Source organism: Podarcis muralis, chromosome 8, assembly GCF_964188315.1.
Source record: "Podarcis muralis chromosome 8, rPodMur119.hap1.1, whole genome shotgun sequence".
In the NCBI taxonomy this organism is placed as follows: domain Eukaryota; kingdom Metazoa; phylum Chordata; class Lepidosauria; order Squamata; family Lacertidae; genus Podarcis; species Podarcis muralis.
This window is the reverse complement of record NC_135662.1, coordinates 36,982,624-36,995,175: the sequence shown is the minus strand read 5'-3', so window position 1 is coordinate 36,995,175 and position 12,552 is coordinate 36,982,624. Positions and strand designations below refer to the sequence as shown.

The 12,552-nt window shown below is 40.1% G+C and overlaps 1 protein-coding gene across 5 annotated transcripts in view; it reads right to left on the bottom strand.

Moving 5' to 3' along the window:
• The window catches only part of TOX (thymocyte selection associated high mobility group box), a 191,594-nt gene that overhangs the window by 29,917 nt on the left and 149,125 nt on the right, over positions 1 to 12,552 (bottom strand). For all 5 annotated transcript variants that reach the window (XM_077932983.1, XM_028736880.2, XM_028736882.2 and 2 more), the window contains one exon: positions 7,668 to 7,898. In XM_077932983.1, the coding sequence (XP_077789109.1) occupies positions 7,668 to 7,898 (231 nt within the window). The remainder of the gene's footprint in view (positions 1 to 7,667; positions 7,899 to 12,552) is intronic.

The following is a 12,552-nucleotide window of genomic DNA, read 5'->3' as shown; positions in this document are numbered from 1 at the left end:
CCTTTCTGTGTCCCCTGTTTGCATTTCACCATCTTCTCCTCTGAGTGACCCCACTGTTTCTTTGTTCTTCCTTTTGCTACGAACATACCCATAAAAGCCTTTTTTGTTGCTTTTAACCTCTCTAGCAAGCCTGAGTTCATTCTGTGCTTTAGCTTTTCTGACTTTGTGTCTACACGTGCTTGCTATTTGTTTGAATTCCTCTTTGGTGGTTTCCCCCCTTTTCCATTTTTTGTACACATCCTTTTTTAGTCTTAACTCAGTTAAAAGTTCTTTAGATAGCCACCCTGGCTTCTTTAGGCACCTTCCATGTTTCCGTCTCATTGGTATTGCCTGAAGTTGTGCTTTTACTATCTCCCTCTTAACAAACTCCCAGCCATCATGAACTCCCTTTCCTTTTAGTATTACTGTCCATGGGATCTCACCCAGCACTTCCCTAAGTTTTATGAAGTCGGCTTTCTTAAAGTCAAGAAATTGAGTCCTAGTATGCTTGGCTGCTCCTTTCCGCTGTATAGTAAACTTCAGAAGAGCATGATCACTCGCGCCTAATGATCCTTCCACTTCTACCCCACTAACCAGGTCATCAACATTGGTTAGGACCAGATCTAAAATGGCTGTTCCTCTTGTTGCTTCTCCCACTTTCTGAACAATGAAGTTGTCTGCAAGTCCAGTGAGGAATCTGTTTGACCTTATGCTCTTGGCTGAGTTTGACATCCAACAAATATCCGGGTAATTGAAGTCCCCCATTACTACCATCTCCCTTCCTTTTGCATGCTTGGCCATCTGTTCCAGGAAGGCATCATCTATGTCCTCCGTTTGGCTTGGGGATCTATAGTAAACTCCCACAATGAGGTCTCTGTTATTCTTCTCTCCCTTAATTTTGACCCAAATGCTCTCACTTTGGCTTTAACTGTATTTATGTTTAACTGTATTTATGTTAACTGTATTTTGATAGACATTTGAAAGAAATATGAAAACAAATCTCAAATGTAATTGCTCAAAATTGCTGATAATTTTCAGTCTATGAATCCTCTTGTAGATGTTGAAATCTGACTCCCACAGAAATTATTGGGAACATCACACAGGACCCAGTGGGAACAAACTTAGTTTGCATAGAAGACTTCAGTATTGATATTTAGGTAAATATGCTAGTATCTCACCATCAGTTGACATTTTATCAAGCTACTTGGGTTGCAGTTCATTAAGCACAGTTGCATCCAAAAGAGTAGAAAGCAAAGCAGTATGGATGTTTTTGTATCTAAATGAATGCCGTTTATTAAACTATTTTATCAGAAAGAAGTCTTCTTGAAACAAAATATAAACAAATGATACAGCTTCCTCTTGCCCAATTTTCTGTGATTGCCTCTTCCCACTGCAACCTCGCATGCCAGGCCCTTCCTGATGTATGGACAAGATGGATGCAAAGCTTCTCAGGGCTGGCCTGGGAGGGAGGGAGAAAACATATCGCACAAACAGATTTCAATTCACACAATGTTTGGACACAACTCATTCTTATTTCCTGTGTGAGTGTCTGAGAAGATATAATGCTTTCATTCTATGAGCAATAAAAATAATAATTAAATGTGTTGCTGATGAATAAAAAATGAATAAATGTCCTGGAAATGAATATTCATAGTTAAAACTATGACTGTTGTGTCAGTGTCTGGCTGGTTTTTACTAAGATTATGCTTTACTGTAGTTTATTTTGGTGCTGGTTCTTAGGCTTTTAGTATTAAGACATTGGTATTCTTAAATGGTTTTGCTGACAACTTAGCCTCTGCACACCAATATCTTTCCTTGGTCTTTCAGGCTCCATCCAGATGACTGGAGGATGATAACTCACAGAGTTTTCTTGGTCCTGTTTTGCTGTCTGAGCCTTAACTGTATTGCTAGAGGAATCGCCCTGTGAATTTATCTATGTCTGAACATCAGTAGCTGGCTTTGGGGAGCTTGATCCAACACAAGGTAGCCTTAGCTCTGGTCATAAACCATAAGGTGTTTTTTTGTATAATTGAATTTCCATGGTATTTAAAAATGAAATGGATTAAATATATTAAAATTTTAAAGAATACTATAAAATACAACAGATTAATAATATATTAAAATATTAAAAACTATTTTAAAATAGTGTTTAAAAATTCAGCTATATGTGCCTGCTTGTGTGGGAGCGGGGCTGCAGAGACAGGTGTTGTGAGGCAGGGAACAGGTTGCTTGTGCCCAAAGATTGGTGACCCCACATCTAACCAATGCACCATACTGTCATATCCCATAATGAAAGGAGTAAGCATTACATATAGCCTCCACCAGAAGGTCAAAGCATCTATTTTCAGCACTTTTAAAATAATGCTGTACCTCCGGCGACTTTTAAAATTTGGCACATTCATAGACCTCATCAGGTAAACCATATGACAAATTTCAAGTCACTGACTCAACAGGTTGTCATTGTTACAAAATATAGAATAATATATAGGAAAATAATGTGTCGTGCACAGAGTTGAATAGGATCCAAACTGCAGCAGTCTGATTGGTTCTAGAACAATAGGATTCAAAATGCAGCAGTCTGATTGGTCCTAGAACAATGCAGCAGTATGATTGGTCGGCAGGAACCACCCAATCATGCTGTAGGTAGAAGTGAATCCACAACCTGATTGGCCTACAGGAGAATTCCGCAATTAGCCAATCACGTGCAGCCCATTGTGTAAATAATGTATATAAGCAGATACTTTGAGGGGACTTCCATTCCTCCTCACCACTATGAGCTGAATAAAGAGCATGAAATCACTTTGCGACTCTGAGTATATTTCATAATGAATGGGGTTTACCCCCCTACTGTACTTGCTTCAACTAAAGGTGCATTCCTGTACTCCTTAATATGACCATGTTTTGAGGTTGCATGTGTTTACGCAATATGAGAAATGTTTAGTAGCCATGTTTCAAACCCTTGTAAGCTTTCAGTTTGGTAAAGAAGAAGCAGACAGCAACACGAACGTTGACAGTATCATCAAAATGCTTTTGATTTCCTTAAGTATTGGCAGGATAAAATCTGAGTTTCATCCAATGATACAGAATAAGCTGCAGCATTTGTCTAGTGGGTGTTTGAACACCAGCGAGGAGTAAATGATTTGATTTTGTGGGCTCAGAGGATTTGTCAGCTGCCTCAGAAGTATAATTCTAGCTCTTCATATCCCTGCTGCTTCTAATTTAGCAGGACAGGCTCATAATTGAAGCAAATTAACTATTTACACTTGCCACTTCTACCAGGGGGAAAGAGGACATATCAGCAGGAAAGACTGAGTGGGAAATTAAATCCTTCCCACTTGTGTCAGATCTGCCCTTATATAAACACATTAACAGTAATTTCATGAGGCGTCAAACATAGGAATAAATACTGAGGGATAAAATAATGAGGTGTTGCTATTGAGCTGAACTGTTACAGCTAATATTACTGAGAACAAATTATGCAGCCTGTAAGAAAGCATATGTTACAGCACTCCAACAGTTCCCTGGCATGTCTTATCTGATCATTAAGCAGTGGGTCCCTAGGAACATAGACTGGTCTTCCTCCTACAAGGTCCACGTACAAGGTTTAAATAAACATACACGTGCAAATGCACATATATTGGGACCAGGCCATTCCTGCTTTGACTCAACTGACAACAGTGGCATTACAAATAAGAGGTGAACTTTGCGCAGCACACTTTGGAGTGGCCATGCCGTTCCATTTTTAGCATAATGGCATGTTTTACTGAGCTCTTTTGGCTGAAGCCATGAAGTCAGTTATATTAATGTAAACAAGAACATTTTGTTTGTAATTTGTTCATTCTATTATAGCTTCACTGGGTCTCCAATTAGGAATTTAAGTTTCATTTTACATTTACATCTGGTTTGGATTTAAGTTGTTGGTTTTTTTCTTAGACTCCCAGAATGGGGAAGAAAAATTACCTACACTGCCTTTTAACTCAGATTTCTGTCTGAAAGCCAAGGAAAGCTCCATTTATCACAATACTTTTAACTCTTAATTGCCACGTGCATGTTTTCCACGAGCAGAGAAAAATGGGCAGTGTAAGTTTATTTAGAAAGAAACCAAAGGGGCACACCAAGTGATGTGGAGGGGGGACAGAGGGCAACATTCCTAAAACCAAACCACAAGTGGCTAAAAGATTCAGTGGCAGAGCTTAGTACCCATGTCGTAAAAAGAAAAATAGGGATAAAATGGGGGAAAGATGACCTAAGCCAGTCTTGTCTTGCTCAGAGATGTACATGGAAGATGCTAACACCATAAGAGTTGCAAGCAATATTTCTTTCACAAATAAAGCGGGAAGATTTTATTTTATTTTATTTGTTTAAAGTATCTTTAGGCAGCTTGCCTGTCCGAACCAGTGTATAAATAAACAAAAGATTAAAAGCCATAGAAAATTTAAAACACTGCAAATCAACACTTGAGTTTAAAAAATGCAGAACAGGGGAAAACATAATTGAGTCAGACTGTCACTCAGCTAACAAACATCATGCCTGGAAGGGCAGTTGGAAAAGATTCCTTTTCAGGGCCTTCAGAAAACCCAGCAGCATAGAGATTTGGTGCAGGTCCAAAAATAAGGAATACCATAGTCATGGTGCCACCACAGAAATGGACCTTTCTCTTGTGGCCACCCACTTTACTGACCATGGGGATGGGCACAGCAGGAAAGTCTACAAAACAGATCATGACGTGGACAAGGAAATATGAGTGCAGGTAGTCAAATAAACAGCTTGCAGGGAAACAGCTTAGGCCCTTAAAGGTCAAAACCCATGGAATTGGTTCAGAAACTCACTGGTAACTAGTGCAGCTGATATAATAAAGTTGTCTAATAGTAGTCAGGCAGCTTCATTCTGAACCAGCTGAAGTTTCTGAACCACCTTCAAAGGCAGCCTCCAAGTAGAGCACTTTGCAGTAGTCTAGCCTGGACAGGACCAAAACATGGATTGTGGTGAAAAGTAATTATTGCCATATGAAAGCCCATCCAAAGGACCTGCAGATTCTTCCCAGATCCTACATCCAGCAAGGATATACAAAGGCCACTCACATCTTGGTCTTGACAGATTGTCTTTTCTGAAGGAAAATCTATGCCTGGAAAAGTTTTTAAGGCTTCTTGAAGTTCCATGATTCTATCATTTTAATGCTGGCCTTGGGAGAAGAGGGTGGGAGATTTAGGAGGCCACAATTTATTTTGCTCCTGAGCTTTAGTCTGAACACAGCATGTACTTTAGAAGCCTGAAGCAAGCAGCCACTCACATGATACTGAAATATAATATATTCACATATTATAGAAAAATTCCTGTATTGAAATGGACAAATAGTCCATTCAACCCAGCATGTTACTTCAAGCAATAGACATTGCTGTATACATTAGAGTATTGAAGAGGGGGAAAAATCCTTCCTTAATGCACCTGGACAAGCTATCCATTGCCCCAGTGTTTGGCCCACTAGCCAATTTAGTTGTCCTTATAAGCCACACATAAATAATAATGATGGCTAAGAAGAATAACCTTTCTCGACAGATTCCTAGGGCAAAATCTTGTTTTGTTGAAGATAATGCCAAAGTGGTCACTGACTTGAATTAGGCTTGAAGGTTTAAGACTTACATGACAATAGGTAGCAACTTTTCAGATGGCTGTACTATGTGTTCTTTAATGGAATACACATTGGTTTCTCTGCAATTCACAAAGAGAAACTGCCAAAGCCAAGTGATTAACACAGCTTTCCTTTAATAATTTGCATGCTCCCATATGCTAGTCAAATAAACACAGCTGGAAAATGAGAAACCCCTGGATGTTTCCGTCAATTAATGTAACATGTCTGGCAAATACTCAAAAGAAAATAATTGTATGCAACCATTTCTGTGTAAATTCTAAACAAGGGACAAATTTGTTCATCTCAGCTGACTGGCTTCTTGTTGTGAATTCCCTATAATGGGACAGGAGAAGGTTTTTTTTAAGGGGTGGAGGGGAGTGTATTCCTAGTAGTTCTTGGGCTTTCACTACCTTCTGTCTTTTCAGATTGCAAGATCTCTGTTACCTTTCCCTAGGGGAACTAAGGAGGGATATAGCCATGGCCTGAGGATGGGACAGCATTGTATGGTGGTGGTAGTGGAGGGGAATTAATTCTTTCTGTGAATGGTAACAGGGACCTTCTCTTGTTGCATTATGAAGTTGTGAGGAACCTGTGGCCCTATGAGTGGTGCTGGATTACAGCTCCTATCACCCCTGGCTGGAATGGATCATGCTGGCTGGGGCTCATGGAAACATTAATGTCATTTATAGCCTGCTATTCACCATGCAGCCTCAAGTCGGGTTTCATTCAGCTTAAAACAACAAATAAGCCACACAGTACACAGCAAAACTCGACTAAAATTTTAGACTGTGTCAAAAAGCAAGCAGAACCAGCAGCAACAGTGCAGAGGGAATAGCTAAATAGCAGACATGTGATCAAGAAATGCATTTTCTTCTGTATATGGAAGATACTGTTTCTATTTTTTTATTTTTTTAAAAAAAATGATATTAGGAGTCTAGAAATTGTTGTATTCCTTATCATTTGATTTCACAGGTCTCATTTATAGTTTCCCCTCACCATTCACTTGAAGAAAGTCCCAAAGTGGTTGGAAGAGACAATCGGGAGGAATATAAAGAAGTGCTGAGAGTTCCTTTTTGCATTTGTGTTAAAATAATACCCCCCCCCCCACATCTGAAATCACAGACTTTCACTTCTCTTTTCCACAGAAGGGCTGCATTACAAAGGTAGCTGCTAATTCTTTCAAGCCCAAGACATGGCCTGGGCCCTTCTAGACATCTTTTTATTATACAATAATTTCACAGTTATTGCAAAGTAATCCAGATATCTTTTCTTAAAGGTTTCTTTTGTGATGAGGAAATCACACTTTCCTACCACTTAAACAGAAACACATTGTCATTTGGGAAATGCAATTTTGTCAAACAATAGCCATTCCAAACGCTGTCTGGAATGGGACTGCATGTGTATCATGGGCGCCTATTACTTCTCTTCTGCCGACAAGGGCCCAGGCACACAACATATAGATATGCTAAAAACAGAATAACACTTTGCACATCAGTGTGCTACAGCAATCATATTCTGCTGGAGCCAGAAGAATATCAGATATTACTGGGAAGGGCTTCCTTTGATGGACGACTGGCACTGACTAAAAGGGAATACAGGCTCTCCTATAAAAGAGCAAAGTGCACGGCCAGTCAAAGGAACGTGCAGACACTCCTTTGGTATGATCCTGCGGGAATTTTCAAACCAGCAAAGACGGATAGGCTAGAAGAGGCAAGTCCTGAAAAGATCAACAGATCAGAATCAACTTCTAAGGTGGAATGTGCCTGGGATGAGCACCAAAATTGCAGCTGTTTGGTCATATCTGTGCCAAAAGTCTCCTAATATAACAGTAGCTGAATCTAGGCCCAGAGCTCGTGCAATCACAACAACACTGTCAAGATATAGGCAAGGATGCCAATGCAGCTGATCCAGTTTTCCTCTAGCAAGTTTTCCTTTTGTGGCTCATATTCTGATGTGGCACATTGATTCTCTTTGGAATCAAAGAAACACAGTAGCCAATAGACCCATTTCTAATGGAAAGTTAAATCAACTTAACATATGTATATGTGTATTGCTGTACCTGTTTTTGTTCTTCTCCCAAGCCATCCCACATGGAAGCGACAATTTTAGAAACTTCGCCAAAGGTAGCATTTGGGTTTTGGCCTTTGATGGCAGCTTGAGTATCTCGGAAAAATAATGCATAGGCAGAAACAGGTTTCTGTGGCTCATTAGGGTCCTTCTTCTTCTTCTTTTTGGGAGTTTTGGGCTTCTTTCCCATATCAGAGGCAGGTCTTTTTTCTCCCCCATTGATCTGCAAAGAAAGCAAAGACTATATTACAATACAAACTATCATGATCGTAGAACAAACTAAATCCCCATTTCTCAACCAATATGCATCTGGGGTTTTGCTTGAAATTGTATTTTAATTAGAGTGCTTTTCATAATCCAAATTGTTGGCATCTTACATGATTTCATCTATAAAATGCATTTTAGGTATTTTTGGTTATGTAATCTTATTTTCATAATTTTATTATACATTTACAGTTTGCTTTCATTTCATTGCTGCATCTAAGTTCTGGCTTAGCTTTTCATCTTTTTCAAGTCTTACTGCTAATGGCATGACATCACTGCAAAGTGTTTCATAACACATTATACACTGGCTTATAGTTCAACCACTGGGGCAATCCATGTGCAGTAAAAGTTACATTCTCTCTGATGGAGATTTCTTCCTTCCCTTTTTAGTACTGGCATCAATTGTATGCATGCTTTAAAAAAACCCTAAGAATCAATGTGTCTTCCTCCTGATTTAATAGGGATGGGATTGGACATGAATTGTATATGATTGCAATTCAGCTGTATCGAAAACCATGAAACTATTTTTGAAATCTTGTTTGTGTAACAGTATCTGAAGTTGGATACTTAAAAGAATATCTATTATGTGGCTGCTGATCAACATAACTGTATGGCCAGGGGTATCATTTTTTTATCACTTTGCCTTTCAAGGTCAAATGTCTATTGTGCTTTTCCCTAGAGGTTCAGTTGTCAGACAAGAGAACAGAAAACAGCTTTATTAAAACTTTGATACTGGTGCTGGGGTAAGATAACTCCAACAATTCATTTAGAAGCACAATGTTATTTATGTTCTAAATGCCACTCCCACTGAAGCCAAGAAAGAATCAGAGAGCAAGTATAAAGATGGTGTTACTGACAAATAGGGAAAATCTTCCATATAATTCTTCTTCAGATCTTCAAATATCAAAGGTTTAGTGAGAAGCTTTTGAGTTTTCCAAAAACATTTCATCAGACTGGATATTAAGGAAAGCAATGTGTGGGGTCGAGGGGGAGTGGGGAAGAGAGACAAAGCAAGCAAAAAGCTGGCTTAGACCATAAAGTCTGCAATGGTTGCAGTCTTAAAATGGTTGCCACTGTAGCCAATATTACACAGGCCCTGTGAACTGTAAGCTAAGAAGCTGGGGCACACAGTTTTGTTGCTTCCAGTTTGCTTCACACTGGGGGAGGCATCATATGTGAACCTGGGATTGTGGTTTGTTGCTGTCTAAAAAATCAATAACTATAAACTGTCAACAAATATGAGTTAAGTTTGGCAGGCGATCATGACTAGATAGAAACAAGTCATGATCCTGAGTTTGGACTAAGCGCCACCCCACCCCACCCCGGTTTGTTTGCCTGCTTGCATCAGAGGGGGAATGAAATGGAAGTAATCAAGCTGCATGCCCAATATGGATTATTAAACCAAATCTGTTTGCCTACCATTACCAAAAAGTAGGAGAAACCTCAGGAAAAAGAGCAAGGCTCATTCAACTTAAATTTTGTTGTTTAAATCTTCCATCTTATGCCGCAAATTGATTACTTATGTAATAGCTGTTTCTGGTCTAAAAGCAGCATTGTAGTGGAAAATATGCAAGCCTAACAATCTATCTGATGTGGTAGCTTTTCACCTGCTGGAAGGTTTTGGCCTGGGCAAGCACCCAAACATGTGGTCTTCTTCAGCCCTTAGACTCATAAGAACATAAGAAACCTGTTGCCCAAGGCTCATCTGATCCAACATCCTGTTCTTACAGTGGCCAAACAGATGTCCATAGGAAGCACCATAAGCAGGTCAAGAGTGCAACAGCACTCTCTGCACTTGTGCTCACCAGCAACTGCTATTCAGAGGCATGCTGTCATCCAGTGGGGTAGCATGAGTTGTCAGCACCCGGGGCAAGGCAAGTAATTTGCACCCCCTAACCCGTGGATTTGCGCCCCCTAACCCTAACCCCCAGATGTTGCGCCCGGTGCGGCCGGGCCCCCCTACACCCCCCACGCTACGCCACTGCTGCCATCCAGAGTGCAGGTAGAACATAGCCACCTTACCTAGTTGTCACTGACAGCTTTATCTTCCATAAAGGTAAAGGTAAAGGTACCCCTGCCCATACGGGCCAGTCTTGCCAGACTCTAGGGTTGTGCGCTCATCTCACTCTATAGGCCGGGAGCCAGCGCTGTCCGCAGACACTTCCGGGTCACGTGGCCAGTGTGACAAGCTGCATCTGGCGAGCCAGCGCAGCACACGGAAACGCCGTTTACCTTCCCGCCAGTAAGCGGTCCCTATTTATCTACTTGCACCCGGGGGTGCTTTCGAACTGCTAGGTTGGCAGGCGCTGCGACCGAACGACGGGAGCGCACCCCGCCGTGGGGATTCGAACCACCGACCATGCGATCGGCAAGTCCTAGGCGCTGAGGATTTACCCACAGTGCCACCCACGTCCCATTTATCTTCCATGAATTTGTCTAATTCTTTTGATCAATCCAAACTGGTGGCCATTACTACACCTTGGGGTAGAAGATTCCATAGACTGCCTGCCCCCACCTTATCCCCTAGCACTGTGGGAAGCAGCATTGGTGATGCAGTGGTTGCCCCACTGGAGCGAGTTGGGATTGTTCCCTAAATACCTAAGCACTAGAGTGCTTTCACAGTTGTCAGGCTGCCATCTTCCCATGTACAGCTCCGAAGCATTTCCCCTGCTGGAGCGGTTGTGTTCAGGTGGCAACGCATTATCATGCCAGAAATATAGCACTAAGGGGAAATTCAACTTTTTCAAAAGCATCTAAATAAAATCTTACATATTTGGGCTACAATTATAACTCACTGCTTAGCCTTGTGAGTAACTTTTAATGTTCACAAAAGGTTAAGTATGGAAACGGTTATTTGGCAAATTGAACATCTCTGAAGGAGTTTAAATGATCCATTGGCTTTGACTTGTTTCTCTACCACGCTGCAGAGTGAATATTCCTCGGGGAAATTCTCTTCTTTCTTTTCTTTTTTCTTTTTATAATGTGGAAATTAAAAAGAATTCCACAACTAATAACCTTGAAAATAATGGGGATGATGTTCTACCTTATGCTTACAAGCATCTAGCAGTTACACAGACTTTTCTGCTAACCACCAAAACAGAGACAGATGGGAAATAATTAAAAAAAATCCTCATACTTATTCTGCTAAGCATAGACTTGTGCTTCAAAATCCCTAGAGGTGTAGTTAGCTCATGGTAATCCACCTCCTGTCAGGCCTTATTGCTTAATTATAGTGATGTATTTAACTTATTTATCACAAGAAAGCAATAGTCTCTCACTTTAAAAATGTGTGTATTAACCATGTTGCACAAATAATAGATCACAAGGATATATAGTAGAGGATTTAAGACTATCAAATAAGGCACATTGTTGATATCTAAATGTCCCCTGAGAAGTTAAGGAACGCCTATAAGCAAATTTAAAATAAACTGAAATAGTTCCAAGGCCTTTAATGGCAGTAAGAGAGCTGTTTCGTTCACACTATCTCGCAGTAATCACCATAGTTTAAAATAGATTTTAATCAAGTACCATCTGCATAATAGACTGAACAAACAACATAAAATTCTACTTATAACTTACCATATAAAGTAAAAATGGTAAAGCCTCTGCTACATAAACAGAATAGGCTGCAGTAGTACTTTAGTGATCATGTTTCAGTTAGTTAACATTTGCTGTTTACAGTCCTCTCATTACTCTCTGTTCTCTAAATTCCATGAAATCCTTTCATAAGTGAAATTCAAACAACCATGCAACACACAGTCATCTGTCTAGTTAGGAATACGGATTTGTGATCATACAAAGCATCTAATGTGTCACAATTATAAATAGCAATTCAGTGGTACCTTGGGTTAAGAACATAATTTTTTCTGGAGGTCCGTTCTTAACCTGAAACTGTTCTTAACCTGAAGCACCACTTTAGCTAATGGGGCCTCCTGCTGCTACCACTGCATGATTTCTGTTCTCATCCTGAAGCAAAGTTCTTAACCCGAGGTACTATTTCTGTGTTAGCGGAGTTTGTAACCTGAAGCGTCTGTAACCCGAGGTACCACTGCACCAGAAATATACATGTTTAATGAACCAATAGGATGAATTGTTACATTTACTGGAAGGCAGTACTCATTCAGAACACTTAAGTGGTCAAAATAAATGTGAAGAAAATGGGGAAAGTTACATTAAATAATCTCAATGGTACATAGAAGTGGCAACTGCAAAATTCTAGTTATTGGTAAGTCTTAAAGCTTCATGCATCACTAACAAAAACGAATGCAGCAGAATTCTTTCTTCTAAGGACTGTCTTCTAGGGAAAATCCCCAAAAAGGGAAATTTGGACAAAATTGGGCTTGTATCCACCCTTCCATAATTATCAACATTTGAGTCTCTCTCTGTGTGTGTGAAATTTAATTTTTCCATAAAATACTATTTTGTTGTTTGAGTTGTGGTTTAACAACTTAAGCTAATCAGGTAATAATAGTCCTACAGTCATACCTTGGAAGTCAAATGGAATCTGTTCCGGAAGTCCGTTCGACTTTCAAAACATTTGAAAACCAAAGCGCGGCTTCTGATTGGTTGCAGGAAGCTCCTCACGCCACCGCAACCGCATGTGGGGGATCCTC